At 34.0% G+C, this 20773-nt stretch overlaps 2 protein-coding genes across 2 annotated transcripts; one reads left to right on the top strand and one right to left on the bottom strand.

The window, feature by feature from the left end:
- Window positions 1-2602: 2602 nt before the first annotated feature.
- Window positions 2603-4979, bottom strand: LOC147403292 (two-component response regulator 24-like). Its single transcript, XM_086437639.1, has 3 exons — window positions 4840-4979; window positions 3860-4169; window positions 2603-2914 (listed from the first exon to the last, which is right to left on the bottom strand). Exons 2-3 carry the CDS (start codon window positions 4139-4141, stop codon window positions 2735-2737), a joined length of 462 nt encoding a protein of 153 aa, XP_086293765.1. The 5' UTR covers window positions 4142-4169; window positions 4840-4979; the 3' UTR covers window positions 2603-2734.
- Window positions 4980-9515: 4536 nt separating this feature from the next.
- Window positions 9516-18860, top strand: LOC147403291 (chaperonin CPN60-2, mitochondrial). Its single transcript, XM_086438813.1, has 18 exons — window positions 9516-9783; window positions 9894-9918; window positions 10033-10164; window positions 10831-10990; window positions 11102-11277; window positions 11679-11774; window positions 13611-13715; window positions 13857-13943; window positions 14069-14158; window positions 14284-14364; window positions 14448-14516; window positions 15485-15562; window positions 15739-15834; window positions 16406-16505; window positions 16624-16727; window positions 17800-17905; window positions 17999-18077; window positions 18535-18860. Exons 1-18 carry the CDS (start codon window positions 9746-9748, stop codon window positions 18647-18649), a joined length of 1737 nt encoding a protein of 578 aa, XP_086294939.1. The 5' UTR covers window positions 9516-9745; the 3' UTR covers window positions 18650-18860.
- The last annotated feature ends 1913 nt before the right edge of the window (window positions 18861-20773 follow it).

The raw sequence follows: 20773 nt of genomic DNA, 5'->3' as shown, positions 1-20773 counted from the left end.
CATATTCAAATATATTCTCAAATAAACATGTTTCTTTAAATTTCAAAAATCTTTAAAAGGGTAATTATGGTATTTTTGCATTAATTTTTTTTTTTAAGACTAATGTTTGATAAATTAGGTACTAATGAATCCATATATTTTAGAAGGGATTTTTTGATACCTATTTTCAAAAAATAGGTCTTTGTGATCATTGTCCTTTGTTAATTTTATTTATTTATTTATTATTATTATGATTTTACAGGGGAGAGATGGACTGGGTATGTAGACTGTAGCAGCGTGATCTGTTTTTTTTTTTGGGTAATGTTCCTTGCTGGGTATGATAATTCTTGATTCCGTAAGCACGAAATCTAATTGTTAAGATTTCAAGGATAAATATTCGTTGTTGGATTTCTTTGATGGGCTGTAAGACATCCATTCGAGTAGGAGTAGTTTTACGGGCTTGGTTTGCATCGATAATGTGGATCTTTTACTCGACATCTCCCTTGTTGTATACAGATTTTCCATCCAAAGATCCATGATTCTTTAAATTAAATCAATTTTGGCCAACAAAATCCCATAAAATGGACTATCTGGATCAACAAGAAGTATCATCATCTCATATGCACCATAGCTTTCGACGAGCATAACTTTGAGATCTTTATGAGAATCACTATTATAATATATCATTGGAAAGTTAATCCAAAAGGTACCATTTTCCTTTATGGCATCGTGGGAGCTTTTGGTAAATCTATTTCCGTTGTTATAGTATGTAACAATAGAAATCTCTTTTAAATGATATATGGCCAACTTTTCACCTTGTGCAATACTCGAGATACATTTAGATAAAAAAATAAGATGGTGGATGGCTTATTCATCCACACTCCAAATTTGCTAGAGTCTCAAGGGTGGAAGAGAGGCTTTTTCAAGATGATATTTGGTGCAGATCCTAAGAAAATAATGGAGGGTTGGATTATTAGGTGGAGAAATTACTTCCCCTCAAATACTTTTGATCTAAATTGATCACAATCCCCATGAATGGCCTACCTGTCTTTAAGCCCAAAGGAATTGTCTTATGGCTCAAATACCATAAGGGTATGTTTGATTACATGGAATTTGAAATCCATGGAAAAATAAGTAAGGTCGGAAAATCAAATTCTATTATTTGATTTTTTTATATTAAATCGTGGGAAAAATATTTGAAGAAGAAGAAGAGGAGAAAAAAGATGAGAGGAGAGGGAGAGGCTTGGGGCAGAGGGAGGAGGAGGAGGAGGAAGAAGAAGATGGGGGGGGGGGGGGGGAGAGAGGGATGATCGATGATGGAGATGGCGATGGCGATGGTGCGACGACAACGACGATGGACAGAGTGAATGTGATGGTGGCTATGGAGGTGGTAGTGATGGAAAAGAAGAAGATATGGCGTTAGGGTATTAAAACTGAAATCAAATACATGAAAAATATCATTTTTCATAGAAAACGGTTTTCCAACCTATTTTCCTTTTGCAATCAAACATACCATAAAAGTATTTTTCCTGACATAATCACTGAGAAAAATCTCTCCAACTATATAAGAGGTGAATAATTCTTTGATACAAATATTTTTCAATGAAATTAGGAGGAGACTTCGACCAATAGTAACAAAATTTGGATTCGGTAATTATCATGTGAGAGTTCAATTCAGATAAATTCAAGAAAGTTTTGTTAAAAAATCAGGAAAATTTTGGAGATTACAAAATATTTTATTGGATTTCTAACCAAAACCTATCTTCTTCAACTTCTTTCTAAAAAATCTTATCTTCTTCTTGATGTTTGAATGTTGAAAAAACTAAAATTTTGGAGGTGAAGGATTAAAATGTTACCATATTCCATTATTAATGAGGGATCGTTGATTAATTCGTCAATTCGCTGAATTGATCTTCTAACTCCTAATTCGGAGAATTTTACAAATTTTTTTAAAAAATTCTGTGAATTTTGTGACTATAATTCAGCCATTATCTTTATTTTTTTAACTTTTTTCCTATTCATCCAAAAGATGGATTCAAAATCACACATCCTCATATTCACATTTGTGACTCTAATGGGGATATTGAGAATAAAACTCGAACACATCCACAAATAATACGTGAAAACTACTGAAATGACTGGAAATATTATTCGAAGTAGTACTCAAGTGTACGAAAACCATAGATGCTTTTTATACTCTCAAGGACAATCCATGGCTCTCCGCACACTTAGAATGCTACTTTTATTTCGAGTCATTGTAGCAATTTTCATATTACATTACTTGAAGTTGCCTTCTCTCTCTCTCTTTGTATTTCCTTCGTTATCTTTTGACAAAGTAGAATTTTAGATTTAGGATTTGTGCCAATTCATGCAGTTGACATTCGTGACAAGAAAATCAGATTTGTGCAGGCGTCGCACGTGCCCAGGACTAGTCCTTGAACAAGACCATGGTCTATGAATTGGGCAAAGTCCAGTTATGGGCCTGATCCCTTGTCTACAGGGATAGTCGATTATCAAAAAAAAAACAAAACAAAACAGATTTGATTATTGTTGTTTTTTAGATGAAAATTCAGATTTTGATTTTTGCAACATATTAACGACGGAGACCATTAAATTTCAGGAAATTATTCTTATTCTTATTATTATCTTTTATTCATACTAGAAAGCTAGCTCATACATCTACTGATGACATCGATTCAACAGCTCATGACATCACTCTCTCTTTTATTCTCTCAGTCTCCAGGTGGACGGAACCCTAAATATTATCGTCAACTCGACGGAGAATGCGAACAACCTTTCGAAAGGTCAAAGGTTTCTTGACGGTATCATCAACGCCTGCCTCCATAAACAGTTCTTTCTCCCTACTTTGTTGAGATCCGAAATAAACGCCCACGATCATACTTTCAACTCCTATTGTGCGGAGTATCCTTGTTGCCTACCATAGAAAACAATAGTCCCCATAACACACAAACAAACTTATTAATTTGGATTAATTGTAAATTTTAATGAAATTCTGACAAAATAATAAATAATACGTAATCCTTATTTCATATATTTCAGAGAATCCAACCACCCATACTAAGTTAATAAGGATTTCACCCTTACTAAGGTTCCTTAGGCTTACCTTGTGGCATCCAAAAATATGATCTGATACTTTGGGATTGTAGAAGACAAAATTCTATGAAATTTCAAAGAATTTTATTTTTATTTTTTCATCTTTGAATTTGAATTTTAAATTTGGGAGTTAGGTGGAAGTTCGGTAGTTGTCTATTCCAAAAACTCCACTCAAGCCCAAAATAATTTTTTTTTTAATCTAGATTTTTAGAGGGCTGTGGTGTTGGATTACTCATGCGGTAATCCATTTGAGCAAAATGACCCTTAGTAAGGCTTAAAATCTTACTGAGTTAGTAAGGAAAGTGTTTCACTATTTCAAAATAATAATAAAAAAGAATATTTTTACATTGAAAATATTCATTATATTTAAGTTAATAAATATAATATATAAAAAATATTAAGTTAATAGCTAAAATGTCAATTAGAAGTAGAAATACTTCATCTAGACCATAAAAAGAAACATTATTTCTAAAATCGATTCAATCAATGAAAGTTTAATTTTTATAGATGTTTTTTTTTTTGTGTGTGTGTGAAAATAAATAAAGGTAATTTAAGGAATAAGGTATACACATTTTTACTTTATTTTTTGATAAATATAAATTAATCAAACCAAGTTGAATCAGGGTTTGACTAAGATATGACTAATTTGTTAGATTTTCAATCTAAAAGACGATTAAACTTTTAAAACATTGCTAGCAAGTACTTTCTTAAAACCTACTGCAATTGTTTTAAAAGTACTTCTAATGAAAGCAAGAGGCATAGCTACCTGAGGACCATTGATGCCAGGCAGATTCATATCAATGAGGATCAGATCAAAGTAAGCTCCAGCTCGGTGCAGATCGAAAGCCTCTTGCGCTTCCTCTACCACTTCGCATTGCACACCAAAATTTTGAATGAATGCGCTGTGGACTAAGCGTTGGACACTATTGTTATCCACAACCAGTGCAGTCAGGCTATTCCTAGGCCAATACCCTTCCCAATCGTCTTCATCATCACTAGGATATCCATTGTTATTCATCTCATTCTCCCACGAGTCTGAAGAACTCATTTCAACCAATTTTTTTTCTTTTGATTATCTGTATGCAATAAATAAATAAAAAAGATAATTATAAATAGGATTTTAAGAACGATTGTAAGCAAATCGATTATTAGGTCTACTTTGATCTTGAATTTAAAAGATATGATATGATTAATGCATAACTTTACCCAAGTCAGATAGAATTTGGCCAGGATTTAGATTTATTATCATTTTTTGAAAATAAATATACTTACAAATATTAAAATATTTTTATATTTAACTAATTTTTAATATATATTTATTTGACTCATCAAAGGTTCAACTTTTCATACACAATATAATGATCCAACTTGACCTATTTGAAAGTCAAGTGAGGCCTAGAGCTTTTCTCAAATGAGTAAAAATCGGAATCAAAGGAAGTTTCTTCAAGTGAGAAAAAGATGTAATCATTAAAAAATAGAATGACAATCCACACCCCAAACACCCTATTTAATTTCATTTTGACATCTGAAATTTAAAATGTGATAGAGAGAGTAGTCTTGTTATAATATTGATACGAGTAAACATGGTTAACCATGACAAATTAAGTAATCTAAAATGTTACCCCAAATGTGAAAATATAGATTTTATTCTATTTAGTTAGAAAATAAATATATATAGTAATTAAATAATCATATAGCATGTTGAACCCAAACAAAAAATGGAGTAAGTAGGAAGTTCTTGAATACCTCTATATCAACAGAGGCCAAGGTTGGCGCTCTAATATGGTCGAGAAAGGTGAAACCAACTAAGATGAATGATTTGAAGAGGGGAAGATGCTCTTTCTAGTTGTTGTTGATACCTGTAACTGTACAAGGGTTTATATAGATAGCGAAGAAGAGTATTTTTCGTTCAATAAGGGATTGTTAATGATTCTTTTGGGAAACGGACAAATGAAGTTTGTCTCGACTTGATGACACGATCTAGTGAATAGATTTGTTTTCATCAGATCAAGAGATTTCTTTACCCATTACGGTGTATTGACAAAACATGAAGATCTTACTAGATTTTTTTCGCATGAGCATATCCTAATATGTAGATACAGATCATCACTTCACGTAATCTTTCTGAGATTTTTAGGAAAACTGTTTGCCCTAATTTCATTGTTCTGAGTTCTGACCATTGTTTTGAAACCAACTCCGCTCATAGAAATTTTAAAATCTAAACAACTTATTTGACAAAAACCCTTACTAGTTTCCCCGAAAAGAAAGATTTTAAAAGGGGGCATGAGATGTAGAGGTGGGAAAGCCCGGTTTAGCTCACCCTGAAAACAAGGGTTAGGCTTTAATATTGGGCCTAAAGGTTAGTGTTCCAACTTGGGCGGGTTGGGGGGTAGACCCATACTCAATTCAAGTGGCGAAGCCCACAATTGAGCTTCAGCTTCTAATTCCGGGTTGAGCTCAGTTAGCTTGAGTTCGATAGTTTTTGGTGAATTGGTCTCATCGAACATGCCTAATTTTATATTGGCTTGCAAAGTAATTTAATATCTTAAACAAGAAATACAATTTATATAATAAAAGTTTTATATCTTAAACAATAAATAATTAAAAAATACTTTAAAAATAAATGAAATATATAATAAACATAGAATATTTATATATTATCATATAGCATCGTGGTTCAGGTTGAATTGGGTTACTTGAACCTTCAACCTAATCTTAACCCAAATTAAGGTTGATTTAGTTATTTTAATCCAATAAGCTCAACCTAGCTTCACCCATCGATTGGATTGAGCTCAAGCCAACCTACCGAAAGTTGCAGCCATGCTTAAAGCTAAGGTCAATAAGCTTTGATGTTTTTTAATCAGATGAGAGAGTTCTTAATTGTCTCAAATCAGTTGGCACTTGCTATGGTTCGGGGGCTTGTTCTAATAGAAAGGATAGTTGTCTTGGGACCCAACTTCATGCTTGTACTGTTAAGTTTGGGTTTGAGTGTGACATTCTCATTGCCATTGCTCTTGTAGCAATGTATGCAAAATGCTGAAGCATTCACTTTGCAACATGTGCATTTCAATGGGTGCCCATAAGAGACCCAATATATTGGACTTAGGAGGTCGAACATATGTTGCACCTATGCCTAAAAGCAATCTAAAGAGCCCCAACTTAAATGATGAGCATGGATCTACTTCAAATTCAAGTTCTAACAGGAGTCTAATACTCATATTTTTGACTCTATACATTTAGAATTCATGATGACTCAATTGTCTTGACTCACAATTCTCAGGCCCCAGCGCCTCTTTGACTCATAGTCACCAAGTTCTAGGACCATGCCATACAGTTGCAAGGCCTCTTTAACTTGAAGTCACTAGACCCCAACTCTTTGACTTATAATAGCCAGACAAACCCCAATGCCTCGACTCACAGTCATCAGGCCCTAGTGCCTTGACTCACAATCTCCAAGCCTAACGCCCTGACTTGCAATCGTTAATTTTAGATCTTCGACTTATGACTTACAATCGACAAGCCCCAATGCCTTAACTTGCATTTGACAGGCCCCAATGCCTTGACTTACAATCGTCAAGTCCAAGCACGTCTTTAACTTATAATCGACAATATCTAGCATGATTCTTCCTTTGGGTTCTATTGCCCTAATAGGTTCTACCGCTTTAGCGTAGTGTCATCCGTGTTCGATGTTGCTTGCCTTCTCAAGCTGTTGATTTGTTTACTTCATTTGCTTGTGAGTTGTTATAATTTGTGCCAAGGATTGTCTATTGTAAAGATCGTCACAATTTCTACGTTATGCAGGGAGGCTAAATGTGGATGAAAGAAAATGGATTGTAAAGGTATTTAAGTCATCTTAATTAGTTTATAACAAAGGACTAAGGTCAAGGGAGTTTTCCATCGGTTAGAAAACACATAGGTATGTCATAAGGGCATTTAAGTCTTTTATTTTGCTTACGAATAACATATTATTACAACAAGGGGGGAATGGGAAGCCTTTCTTTCTCGTCCTTTTCTCTCATGGAACCTTAAATTTTACCATCTTTTATAGCTCATCCTCTTTTCTCATGGAACCTCTCCTTAACTGGATCAACAACTTCATCTAAGACCTTATATTGATATAGTCCTATACATGTTTTTGTATTAAAACTTAACTAAAATGATAATATACTAGAGTTTGCCCTTGCTTAAGACACATTTCTTTTGGCTTAATGGGGAAAAGAGGAAAGATAGTAAACTTATAGAGGTATTATTGAAAATAGGAGGGGAAGAAAGGCAAGACAATAAAATTAATAGGGTTGTGTAACTCACAATTTCTTCTCAATCTTTATACCCTACAAAACTTTAGTAGAATGGGATCCACCATTGTGTTTTATTATATAGATGATAGAAAAAATTACTTAATAGACCATGTGAGAGGGATTATTTATACGTTGTCCCTAACTTTTGGGTGATAGCTTGATAGCCCATTTAATGAACTTTTTTTTTCTTGGTGCTCCTTCAATCTCATCTCTCTTTTTAATATTTTTGGAAGATGCAGACTGCCACTTTTCTCATCTTCTTCACATGGCGACGCTTGTAATCATTTATGATGATTTCTTATCATGAATGATGAATGGAGAATGATATACTCTTAATTTTGAATATTTAAATGTATTATTCAATTTACTTTGAAGAATTATAATAAAAATTTGACAAATGAAGTAGGTGAGACAAGCAAAAAAGGTGGGTGGCAATAGTGCACGCCCATGAATAAGCCATATTTAATTATCAAAATCTAAACAACAAGGCCGAAGATTGCAAACAAGACATAGCCTATTATAGTTACATGAATTTTGAAGTGTGAAATATCATGAATCACTTTGGCTTTTTGGGCTCCACCATTATGGTTTAACAGTCACTCAGAACTATATTGCCTCTTGAAAAATACTTTTCAAGAAACAGGGCTTATATGGTCAAATTATATAAATCTGGATAAAGGGATTCTATTAGATTATGGATAGGGAATTAGGCACCCCGTTCTCTCCACCTCTTGGTGGTAAACTTTTGAGCTTGCTCATATTTTGGGCTTTAAACAAAAATGATCGATCAATATATTGCATCATACATGGAATTGAAGTAAATGTAGGTTTTAAGTTAGAACTACCATTAATTTAGGACCTAAGTCTAAAGTTGATCTCACTAGTGTGAAAACTCACACAACTCTATTTTGCACTGTTTAGGTTGAAAAATAAACAAAAATGAGTTTTAGATGCAAATGCGAAATTTCAAGTGTTGGATTATTACAAAAATAAAATAAATAATAATCTGATTTTTTGATATCTGGATAGAAATCCTTTTCAAGATTACATTAAACAAGTCTGTTTGTTAAGATTTTAATGGGTTGAACTTAACTTTGTTATGAGAGAGAGAGAGTCATTGCTTTGGAAAGGTGTTGTCCCTAACTTTTTATTGGGATGGATATTTGATACTTCTCAATGCCATATCTAATTCTCTTTAAATTCAACTGCACTAGAAATAGACTTCAAGATTATTTTTGGAATTTAGGCTCGGTACAAAAATCATTATCAATTTATGAGAAGCATCTTTACAAAACCTGATCAAAATTTTATCTTTATCTACTATTTCTTTTTAACTCGATAAGGTTATTGCCATAAGAAATATGTCAAATAGTGGGAATGCATGCTTTATATTTTTTTTGATAGGTATGGCATTAGTGGTTAGGACACGAAGTTGAATTCCAAGGGTTTGAATATAGGATGTGAGAATAGCACTCAACATGTCCTATCACTCAGCTAAGTTGACGCTTTAGAAAAGTTAGGCCGATATTAATATTTTCTCATACAAATATTGTTGTAAAATAAGATAGATTTTATTGCAGCATCAACTTTGACTAATTATAGCCCGAGATGTGTGTTAATCGATGGTGATTTATATATGAATTAGGGTGTTGTTAGCAAAAGTTGACGTGTTAATAAAATTTCTCTAAAACAATTATCATGTTAGTATTGTTATATATATTTTTAAAGAGTCGTGATTTTTGACGTCCCTCTAGTATACATACACTCCCTGATGTGTGGCATGGATTGGAATCATAGATTTTTCATTGGGATACACAATTATACAAATATGTGCAATTGTGTATCTCGAAAAAAAAAATCTATGACTCTAACACATGTCATATGTCGGGAGCGTATTCTCCTGATGTGATAATGGGATACATAATTACACATATTTATGAAATGTGCAATTATGTATCTCGAGAAAAAATCTATGAATCTATACTCTGCCACGTCAGGGGAGTATGTCTGAGTGGAGTCCGGTTATCAGGACTCTTTTGTTTAACAAATATATATATATAGGGAAAAAAAGTGAATTTCATTTTAAATCAATTTTGAAGGATTTGTCTCGGACGAGTCAACTTGGTTTTAGTGGGTGCCGAGATTGGACGAGAAGATCGGCTCACCAATTAAAACCCTAAACCCTAGCAGCGTCTGCTTCTAGAAACTTTTCGCCATAGCCGCTCTCTTACGTCTTACCTCACCCTCCATTGCCACTGGGAAAGGTGCCATTTTCCCCTGCATTTCTTCCAATTCACCCAAAATCCTAACTTTAAACTCTTGCTTTTCTGCTTCTACTCTACAATTCTACAACCATGTACCGTGCAGCTGCGAACCTTGCCTCAAAAGCCCGGTAAGTCTTCCACAAACGAAGAAAAAACAAAAAATTTTATGCTCGATTTTATTGTTTTTGGTTCATTTTGTCACTATTTATAGTGATTTATTTGAGTTTCCTCTGTCTAGCATCGCTAGGAACAGCAGCCAACAGGTAATCTCTCTCTCTCTCTCTTCCTGATCGTTTGAACTTGTTGGGTATGGTTTTTTAGATGTTTAACGAAGTGGATTGATCTCATTTTTTTCTTAATTTTAAATATTGGATTAGATTGGTAGTAGGTTGAGTTGGAACAGAAACTATGCGGCGAAAGACATCAAATTTGGAGTAGACGCTCGTGCTTTGATGCTTAAGGGTGTTGAAGAGCTTGCCGATGCTGTCAAAGTTACCATGGGACCCAAGGTATCAAAATGGGTTATTCTTTTTGTCATTGTTTCACACCAAACATTTGTTAGTCCTCCTCCTCCTCCTCCTCCTCCTCTTATGTGATCGATTGGGTGTGTTTGTTTCCTTAAAACATTTTTATGCGGTCTCTGGTGCCGTCAAAAATTTAAATTTCCATGGTTTTACTAAATCAAATGTGCGCACATTCTTGGTTGTCTTTCCTAAATGCTTATCCTTTTTCAATATAATATAATATACTACGTTGTGGGTTGTGTTTTGGGAGATCATTGAATGGTGGTCTTGAAAGGAATTCTTTTTGATGATTTAATTGGTTTGTTCTGTTTATATTATTAAAAATCACTTACATTATCTATATTGATGTAGTACGCAAGTTCTGTTTTTTTTTTTCTCCATCCAAGGTTTGGTGATCTGAGCATTAGGAATTTTTTACCCTTTATCTTGTTTGGGATTATGATACTCAATTTTTTGTTTTTATATTTCTTTCCTTTATTTTCTTGTTCTGTTCAAATATGTTTGGAGATGTGAAATTGTACTTTCCCAGTTTTGTTGGGTAATTTCATTTTCATGTTATCTGTCTTTGTTTATTTTTAAAAGAAATTATATAAAAAAGCCTCAGATGTATGACTAGTGCTACTGTTTGTTTTGGTGTTTGGGTTTTCAAAGGGGCGTAATGTTGTATTGGAACAAAGCTATGGTGCACCCAAAGTGACAAAAGACGGTGTTACTGTTGCAAAGAGCATTGAGTTCAAGGATAGAGTTAAGAACATGGGTGCAAGCCTTGTGAAGCAGGTTGCAAATGCAACCAATGATGTAGCCGGAGACGGTAAATATTTGTTCTAAAAGTTTTATCAAACTTGTTCAAAGAGTTAATTCTTAACCAACAGCTTTACATATGAGGGATGCAACACTCAACACCGTCCTTACGTGTCTGCAGGTACTACTTGTGCCACAGTCCTTACACGTGCTATATTTTCCGAAGGATGCAAGTCAGTAGCAGCTGGAATGAATGCAATGGACCTTAGACGTGGGATCACAATGGCGGTTGATTCTGTAGTGACAAGCTTGAAGAGCAGAGCACGAATGATCAGCACATCCGAGGAAATAGCACAAGTATTCTTTTTGTTCCTACTGTAATCATTGTTATTTCTATCATTATTACAAAACTAGAAGGTGACATGTGCAAATGAAGATGTATCAAAAGGGCTATTTGTAATTTAAAATATTTGATTAAATGGTTTATGTAGATTTGATAGTAAAGAAGTATAGTTTTGTAATTTTGAAAACTAAGCAACGTGACACTATTCTATGGTGTTGGGTTGCAATTTTCTGAGTTTTTTTACTAAAATAACCCTGATTGTATTAAATTTAAATATAAAAGTGGGGGCATTTATGACCAATCAAATTTTGGTGTTGAACCACGCCTACTCCGCCTTCTCTCATTATAATAGTAAAGAAAAAGAGACAGTTGTGTTTATGTACGGACTGCTAACTTTATTGCTTTTTAAAAAAAGGTTGGTACCATATCAGCTAATGGAGATAGGGAAATTGGTGAGCTGATAGCCAAGGCTATGGAGAAAGTTGGCAAAGAGGGAGTCATCACCATTGCTGTAAGTTGCTTAATATTAGATTATCTTTTTCTCATCTTTTGAGGTATTAAGATTACTAATTCTATTGTAATTTACTGTACAAGCTGCTGGACCTTGGTCAAGTTGATTAGCACATCTGTGCTTTTCGTTTCATTGTTGATTCTGAGCTAAATTCCTAGGTGTTTGATCCCTAATATTTAAACTTCCAAAATACATTAATTGTCTCTCTGGTGATTGGAATGGGTGGAATGGGTCACTGGTGGAACTTTTTATTTCGTTCTTTATAGGCCAGACTTGCTTTTTGTTTTCTATTACATGTTAATATTATAGAATGTTTTCAAAATTGGAAAACTTATTACTTCGTCACATGAAAAGGAAGACTACAATAGGTATGCAGAAGTGGGGTTGATATAATTTCTTCATTTGCCTCATACTTACCTTTTTGTATCGTCTTGAATATAATATCAACTGAGTGTGGAAGTTTCACTTCCAACCCTTCCAATGCATATCTGTTGTTCTTGCTAAGGAAGATGATTTGATGACTTGTTCCTTCTATTTAATGAGTCTGTCTATAGCTAGTCCCTACTTAATTCTCCTTATTTGTACACCTCATCCCAACCGTTGATTTCAAAAAATGAGCGGTATAAATTAAAGATGATGTGGCAGTGAAATTGCTTAAATTTGACTTACTTTTTAATCAGCTTAGGTAGCCGAGGCTTGATCACGAGCCCTCATCTAATTAACTGTTTTCCTTATAAAGCTCAAGATTAGCCGATATTGAAGGAATATTTACTCCCTCTTTCATGTCTCCTTGAAGAAATTGAGTAAGGCTAACCTTACTGACTTGGTAAGTAAATCTTACTCAGGGTAGCTCACCTAGTGGCCAAAAAAAAAAAGATCTAATGTCTCAGGGATGTTATGGGAAAAATTCTAAGAACTTTGGAAAAACAATATTAAAAGTAGATAATTTTTCAATGTTAAATTTTAATTTCTATTTGAGAGTTCGGTAGTGGTCAAGCACTAAATGATTTTATATCTGAATTTTTCCATTAAATGAAGAGGACTGAGTTGTTGGATTACGAATGTGGGAATCCTGAAATCTTACTAAGGAATGCGATTTCCTAGTCTAAATCCCAGACTCCCTGTGTTAACATCTCATTTCTTCATTGTTCGGACCTTTTTCAAGTCATTTTTTAAAATGAAGATTTTGAACATCTATGGTTATGTGCAGTTGAGTGAATTTGGAGTGACCTTTTTCTAGTCAGCTAATCTCAATTCAAATGTAAATGATGTGAAGATACAAAATCTGGATACACATTTGTTTTAAAGCAATTCAAGAATGGTACAAATTTCTTGACAAAAAATGGTGATGGTGATCTCGCTGTGTACCAAGCCAACTCATTTGAGGCGAGTTGATTTAGAAGAATTTAGGCATTGATCTGATTTTTTTTTTTTCAGATTTTATATGAAGGTAAATATTGTGAAAAATGGAATATGGATTTTGTATGTTTTAAAGAAATTTGATAGAATTTTAGGTTGTCTCGCCATGTCCCAACTCTACAGAAGAGTTAATTTAAAAAATTAAATAATTGATAAGATTATTTTAATTTATATATATAAAGTACAGATTTTTTTAATTTTTGCTGAATATAGAGAATATTGTATCGCGAGTCATTAGATCATTTTTATTGCCACATCAGCATTCCTTTGTACCATCAATTTTTTAAAATCAAGCGTTATGATAAGGTGTAAAAATAGGGAGTACAAACTGGGAGTATCCCTAGAGCTCCCCCTATTTAATTTGTTATTTAATTCTTAACTGCCATGTGTTTTAACGTGCCCGTTTGAACTTTGTAGGATGGGAAGACATTGTTTAATGAATTGGAAGTTGTTGAGGGTATGAAGTTGGACAGGGGATATATATCACCTTATTTCATCACCAACCAGAAGACCCAAAAATGTGTAAGCTGTGGACTTTGATGAGTAAATAATTGGCCCCGTTGTGGTTGTGGGATGATGGCCAAACTATTAGTCTCAATGTTGTTTTTATTTCAGTCACAAACTATCATTTGGTGTCAATAATACAATTTTTTCTGTCAACAGGAATTAGACGATCCTCTCATTTTAATCCATGAGAAGAAAATTTCAAGTATAAATTCTATAGTGAAAGTACTAGAGTTGGCCTTGAAGGTAAGCATTTCTTTGGGGTTGAATAGTTGATATGCCTTTTGGGTTATTTTGCTCCAACAAGGGAATAGAAAGTCTATGCTGCACATTTATCCTCTATCCTATTGGATTTCTTTATGTTTTTTCAGAGGCAAAGACCTTTGTTGATTGTTGCCGAAGATGTAGAAAGTGATGCATTGGCGACTCTCATTTTAAACAAGTTGCGAGCTGGAATCAAGGTGCCCTTGTTGTTCCTAGCAGATGTTTAAATCCCTTACTATTAAGAATTGTTTGATTGTTTTACGATAAGGTTTGCTGCTGAACTAATGAGGTGTGTGAACTATGCATCTGACTACTGACATAGGTATGTGCCATAAAGGCTCCGGGATTTGGAGAAAACAGGAAGGCCTGCATGCAGGATCTTGCCACTCTAACAGGTGGTCAGGTAAGTTATTGCGCCAATACTTTGAATCTGTGTTAATTATTTCTTCTATGAAGTATTGCACAATTCACCCTTCTTTATTGTAGCTTATGACCGAAGAACTCGGCATGAATCTTGAAAAGGTGGACCTGGAAATGCTTGGTTCATGCAAAAAGGTTAGCTCTTCTATGATCTCAGAGTTGTAATTCAACTACAATTTATTCTGGCTATATATCAAGGGTTCAGGATCTGATGACTTATGAAGAATACCTCGTGGAAAAAACACATGATCTCAACCGTTTAAACATAAAATCCAATGATTGAAATTTATCCTCGAGATAAGTATCTCCGAGATGTGTATTATGGGGATATGTATAAATCTTGGCAGTAGGATTTTGTGTTTACACGGTTGGGATTATGCATTTTCTCACTAGTCATTCTTCATGAGTCAGCGGAATTCGACCCTACATCAAATTTTGATGTTATTTATACTTGATTAGAAGATGACGTGCAAACACACATGTATTAAAAGGGCCTATTTGTAATTTAAAATTTTGATTGAAGGGTTTTGAATATTAAATAGGAAAAAAGGAAATTTTTGTAATTTTGAAAACTAGGCAAGGGTTGCAATTTTCTTCGTTTTTTATACCAAAATGACCCTCATTATTATAAATTTAATTATAAAAGTGGGGGCATTTATGGCCACTCAAATTTGGTGTCAAACCACTTCTACTCCACATTCTCTCATTATAATAGTAAAGATAAGAGAATCCTATTTCTTAACTCTAAAGCTTAACCGAGGATAGGTATTTTCAACTTTGCCCAGTGTTTCATCTTGTCCTGTCCTTGTGGCTGGGGATTGTGCTTTGTTGATGTTATCTTTAGGTGTAATGAAGTGTATCCCTCAATGATTTTGTTCTGCTAGTTTCCTTATTCTGTTGGTTCTGATAAGCTTTTCTTTTCCTTTTGTCATTATGCCTTCTTTAATTGATAAATTGATCATTAATCTATTAAAAATGTCTGGTTCTGAAAACCAAAGGGTTCTGTCTTGAAATTTGGCAACTTTCTTGTTTTTGGTTTGAGATGGTCTTTTACTCTTTTGAAATATTATCTCATGGTTAACTTTTAAGTGTATTTGTTATAGGTGACAGTATCTAAAGATGACACTGTCATTCTTGATGGGGCTGGTGACAAGAAAGCCATTGAAGAAAGATCTGAGCAGGTTTGTTACTCATTCAATTATGCTCTTCCTCTTTTGGGACTTCGTTTGAATTTCATTTTGTTGGATGGACGTATTTATTTATTTATATTGATTTAATTTTTTTGCTTTTTTTGTTTGAATAGTGGATGATAGTCTTAAAGCCTAACTTGATTACTTTTCCATTATTGTGGTAACAGCTGAGGTCGGCCATCGAATTGAGTACCTCTGATTATGACAAGGATAAGCTGCAAGAGAGGCTGGCAAAGCTTTCTGGTGGTGTTGCTGTTTTGAAGGTCTGGTGCCACTCCCAGAAGACACATGTTATCTTCCATTTTTTTAGAGAGCTGCTATTGGCACCCCAACTTTTACTTATTACAACCCAATTTCTTAAATTGTTTATCACACCCCAATTAAAAATGAAAACACACCATTCAAACATTATAAAAAGTTTGGCTTGTGCAGCATTGACCTGAACACGGAGAGGATTTCCCTTAAATGCTGATAGGCATGTTGGGAAACAATGTTCAGTCACCTCTATTTTGCTGTTCAGGGAGCTGTTGACAATTAGGATTAATCTCATATAAAATCCTAAATCTAACAAATAGAAATCTAAAAAAAAAAAAAAAAGAGAGTTCCTATAGACACCCCATCTTTTACTGTTTCTCAACTATTGTTTTATTATTTTTTATTTTAATTGGGGTGTAATAAGTAAAAGTTGGAGTGCCTATATCATTTTTAAAATTTTTTGTGTGGCCCTGTTTATTATCTGATGCAAAATTGCACTGCTGATTAATTGGGAAGCTGTATCTTCAATCATGCCCCAATGTATATTGTACTGAAACTTTTTTGAAACTTGTGTTGCAGATTGGAGGAGCTAGTGAAGCCGAAGTTGGTGAGAAGAAGGATAGGGTTACTGATGCTCTAAATGCAACCAAGGCTGCCGTTGAAGAGGGTATTGTGCCAGGTATTATTTTATTTTATTTATTTATTTTATGAATAACTTTCTTGTTTTGTGTATCTTTCTTTATTTATCACATTTTGCTTCTGAGCTGCTTAGTTTGGGGAAAACATTCAATTTACAGGTGGTGGTGTTGCACTTCTTTATGCCTCAAGGGAGCTGGACAAGTTGCAGACTGCCAATTTTGACCAGAAGATTGGAGTTCAGATTATTCAGAATTCTCTCAAGGTTCGGTTTTGCAACTAGTCACTTACCTTAGATTTGGTCTTTGTTTTCTTGATAGATAAACAGAATTTTATTAAAAGAAGAATGGAGGTCGGGAGAAATACCAAACAAAAGTCCAAACAACAAACAGTTAGGAACAACTATCCTTGTGATAAACTGAATCCCATCTAAACGAAAGATCCTCAAAAGCAGCTGTCTAAATTCTTTAAATGGTTTACATCAAAAGAACAAAAGGCCTAAAATATTGATAAAGACCTTGTGCATAATTCTGTATCCAACTTGTTGAGAAACTTGATTATTACTGAAAAAGACTACTAACCAATCTAGTCAACTTATACTCTTGGTTGATTCTGTCACTAGTGAATGCTATCAGGTCATTAGAAAAGCTTGCAAACTTTGGACTTCTGTCGAGAGGTTTCATTGCCAAGCTAGCTTTATATTTTTGTAACACACCAAACAATTATATTTTAAATATGGTGTCTGAGGTGCAATAATCTCTCTCTCTCTCCATTTTGTTTTGAAACACTTTTTTGTGTCTATATCCTTAGAGCCCAAAGGGACTGGTTATGAGAGGAAGAAATTGAAGGTTGGCGACAATTAGATAGCTGTCTCAGCTGCTCCCTTCTTCCTCTCGCTCTCTTTTCATTTTTGTTTGGAAACACTTTTTTGTGTCTATATCTGTACTTGGAGTGCTATATAAAACCTGTACGAGGTTGCGAACTCATTAAGTTATGGTAAAGTCCGAGTGATAACTCTACAGATCTGCGATCATAATACCGGCTTCACAGTTAAATCTATCATATTAAAAAAAAAAAAAAACTTGGTGTGCAATGTAAGGCTCTCTGTTTGTCTATTTTCTCTTGAAGGTGTTTTTTTTCAAGCTTGATAAAGCCTTGAAATGATTTCATCTAATTTGTTCAAAGACAGTATTGTTCACCACATTCGGTAACAGAGTGTTGATTTTCTGGACTTTATTAACACTCACTTTGCCTCACGTCAGATCTATTTTTCTCGCTTTCATTACCACTGTTCCAAATAAATGTAGGGTGATCTTTTTGTCAAAATCTAATTGCAGACGCCAGTGCACACGATTGCTTCCAACGCCGGAGTAGAGGGAGCTGTGGTAGTTGGCAAGTTATTGGAGCAGGACAACACCGACCTTGGATACGATGCTGCCAAAGGTTTGTGATTTGTTTCCTATATTCTTAATAGTTTGTATTTCAAAATCTTTTACTGGGGATCTGTCTATTAATTTGGTTCACATGAACAACCAGGTGAATATGTGGACATGGTGAAGGCAGGAATTATTGACCCGTTGAAAGTAATTAGAACTGCACTGGTGGATGCTGCTAGGTAATAACCAAGAATACTTTGAAAGATTTTGGGTGTTTTGTTCGGATTGTTAGATTCCGATTCTATGTTCTGATTTTGGATTGTTAGTATCAGATTATGGAAACTGATTTCTAGCATCCAGAATCCCGTTATGTTACATTGTTTCTCAAAACTGATTTCAGAATCTAGAATTAGAATCTTGTTCTGCTTACCTCTTTTCTACAATTGATAATGGGACATCATATATCTAAGCACAAAAACTATTACTTCAGCCTAAAATCATCAAAACTGACCCTGCATGGTTTCTGAATGTAGAATATTCTTGTTTCTGATTGTGAAACAACCAATGTCACAAGGTTACAATGGGATTCTAGAATCTGAACCCTACACCCATTTTTTAATTTCTTGTTTTTGGGTCTCATTTGTTTTGTTTTTTTCTCGACAACCATATTAATTGATGTTATGTTATATGATGCAGTGTGTCTTCTTTGATGACCACAACGGAAGCTGTCGTAGTAGAACTTCCCAAGGATGAGAAGGAAGCTCCAATGATGGGTGGTGGTATGGGTGGTATGGGTGGCATAGATTATTGAAGGTGTCGATGATCCATCCAATTCATTTAAAAATAGAAAGAGTACTAGGAAATAGTATTGCGGTTTCCATTATTCATCGGATTCTCTCTTTCCTTGGAGCTGTTAAAACTGTTTATGGAAAATGTTTTCCCCACTTAATGGATACTGAAATAAAACATTCTTGTAACCTTAGTGAGCATTCAATTAGTCAGAAGTTTTGTTCTTGCTACTACCCATCATTAGTGACATTGCTGCGTCTGAAAGCTAGCTTTGATAACTGGTTACCCATCTTGGGTTTTGTGAAAATTAGAGAAAATCTTATGGGTGTTTTTTTTTAGTCTTCAACGTTGTCTCGACTCATCTTTTTCATTTTTTATTTTTTTGGCTTAAGAATTCCTGATTTTTCTTTCCAAGATACTGTCACATTGGACTTTCCTAAGCAATCAGTTTGAAATTTCAGGGAATTAATCTTCCAGCAAAGCCTGGTAGTGTATTTCAAAGTACCTTCATGTGAAACATCAATCTTTTTGTAGGATCATACTGTATTACATGATCTTATAATCGTCCAAGAGTGGGTTTCGGCTTTAGTGTTTTTTTTTTTGGGTTTTTCTTCTTCGACAGGATGGAAAGGATTTTGTTACAAAGAGGTTTAAGTCTTCATTAATATAAAGATATTTTTGTGTATTGGTTGGATTTGCATCATTTGGTATCCTATCCAACAAAAGAATATAATAACTTTTGTTGCTAAATATCCGTAAGTGGTAGCTTGATTGTTCAATCTTTGGAGCACGAGATTATCTTTCCAATTTCTACAAAAATAAAATAAAATCACAAATCATGTTAAGTAACAGAGATTATTTCAAAATCATAACTTATAGGTTTAAAAAGAAAAATGGTCTAATAGTGAACGAGACTAATTGAATAATTCAAAACTTTTAGTCAGAAAAAGACGGAAAGGGATTCGTGGCCCCATGACATATCTCTTCGAGATGTTCCCCCTTCCCTTGACAAAAAGTTCAAAACCATTCATTACATTACATGCGAGTCAACATTTTTTCTTTTTTCTTTTTCTTTTTGTACTTTATTTATTTTTTATATTGTATGAAACTAATTTGTATGGTATGGTAGCACATCTATCCCACAAAAATTTCTCAACATACAACAAGGTAAGTCACGAAACCACTCATTTAATCAGAGTTTCACATTCTTTGATTATCAATTACTATCCATTGATATTACACTTAATTAATAGTAAAAGACAATGAAATTTCGTGTAGACAAATCTACATGTTGAAGATGATTGGTTGGTTTTCGGGAAAAAAATATGGGTTTTGGTTACATGTTGTGAATGAGGGCAAAGTCACTTTTCACTAGTGTCTTAGAGAAGACCAAAGTCAAGGAACATCTAATCAATTTGAAAATATAGGAATAGTTTAAATATTGATCAAATAAGGTAATTTCAATTTGAAAAATGTTAAATTGACTTCCTATAACCCAGCCTTCAAATACTATATGGTAGTGTGCATAGAATCATATATTTTTTCCTTAAGAGACGAGTAATATGCCCTCGAGAAAAATCAATAGTTCTTTGTAAACATAGTGTTGAAGGCACTGTTGTAGAAAGTCAGTATAATTGTCTAAGCACGACTCTTCAAAGATTTTTTCTTTTATTCATCACTTATTATTTTTCATTTTCATTTGCATATGCATGAATAGTCCGACTAGCCTTACTAAGTTGGTAAGAATTTCAACCTCATTAAGGGTTCTTGGGCTCACCACCTTCCACCATAAAAAAATTTGATCCGACACTTTAGAATTGTAGAGGACAAAATTATATGAATTTGGGGAAAGAAATTAATGTTCACCGTTATATGTTAATTTTAAGTTTGGGAGTTACATGGAGGTTTGGTAGACGTCTATATTTTCAAAACCTTGGATCAAGTTCAAAAAAAATTCTTTGTTTGTTTAATTTTTTTTTTCAATATCAGTTTTTCAATGAACTTAGAGGGCAGTGGGGTCGAATTGCCGATGTGATAATTCATTTGAACAAAACGACCTTTACCAAGAATTAAAATCTTACTATGTCAGGAAGGAAAGTATTTTGCATACATGAACGAGTGTCCGGCAAATGAAGACATTGAATTA

The sequence above is a fragment of the Akebia trifoliata genome, chromosome 4 (genome assembly GCF_017979445.1).
Source record: "Akebia trifoliata isolate Shusen 1 chromosome 4, ASM1797944v1, whole genome shotgun sequence".
In the NCBI taxonomy this organism is placed as follows: domain Eukaryota; kingdom Viridiplantae; phylum Streptophyta; class Magnoliopsida; order Ranunculales; family Lardizabalaceae; genus Akebia; species Akebia trifoliata.
Note: the sequence above shows the minus strand (reverse complement) of the source record. Positions and strands in the feature narration are given on the sequence as shown.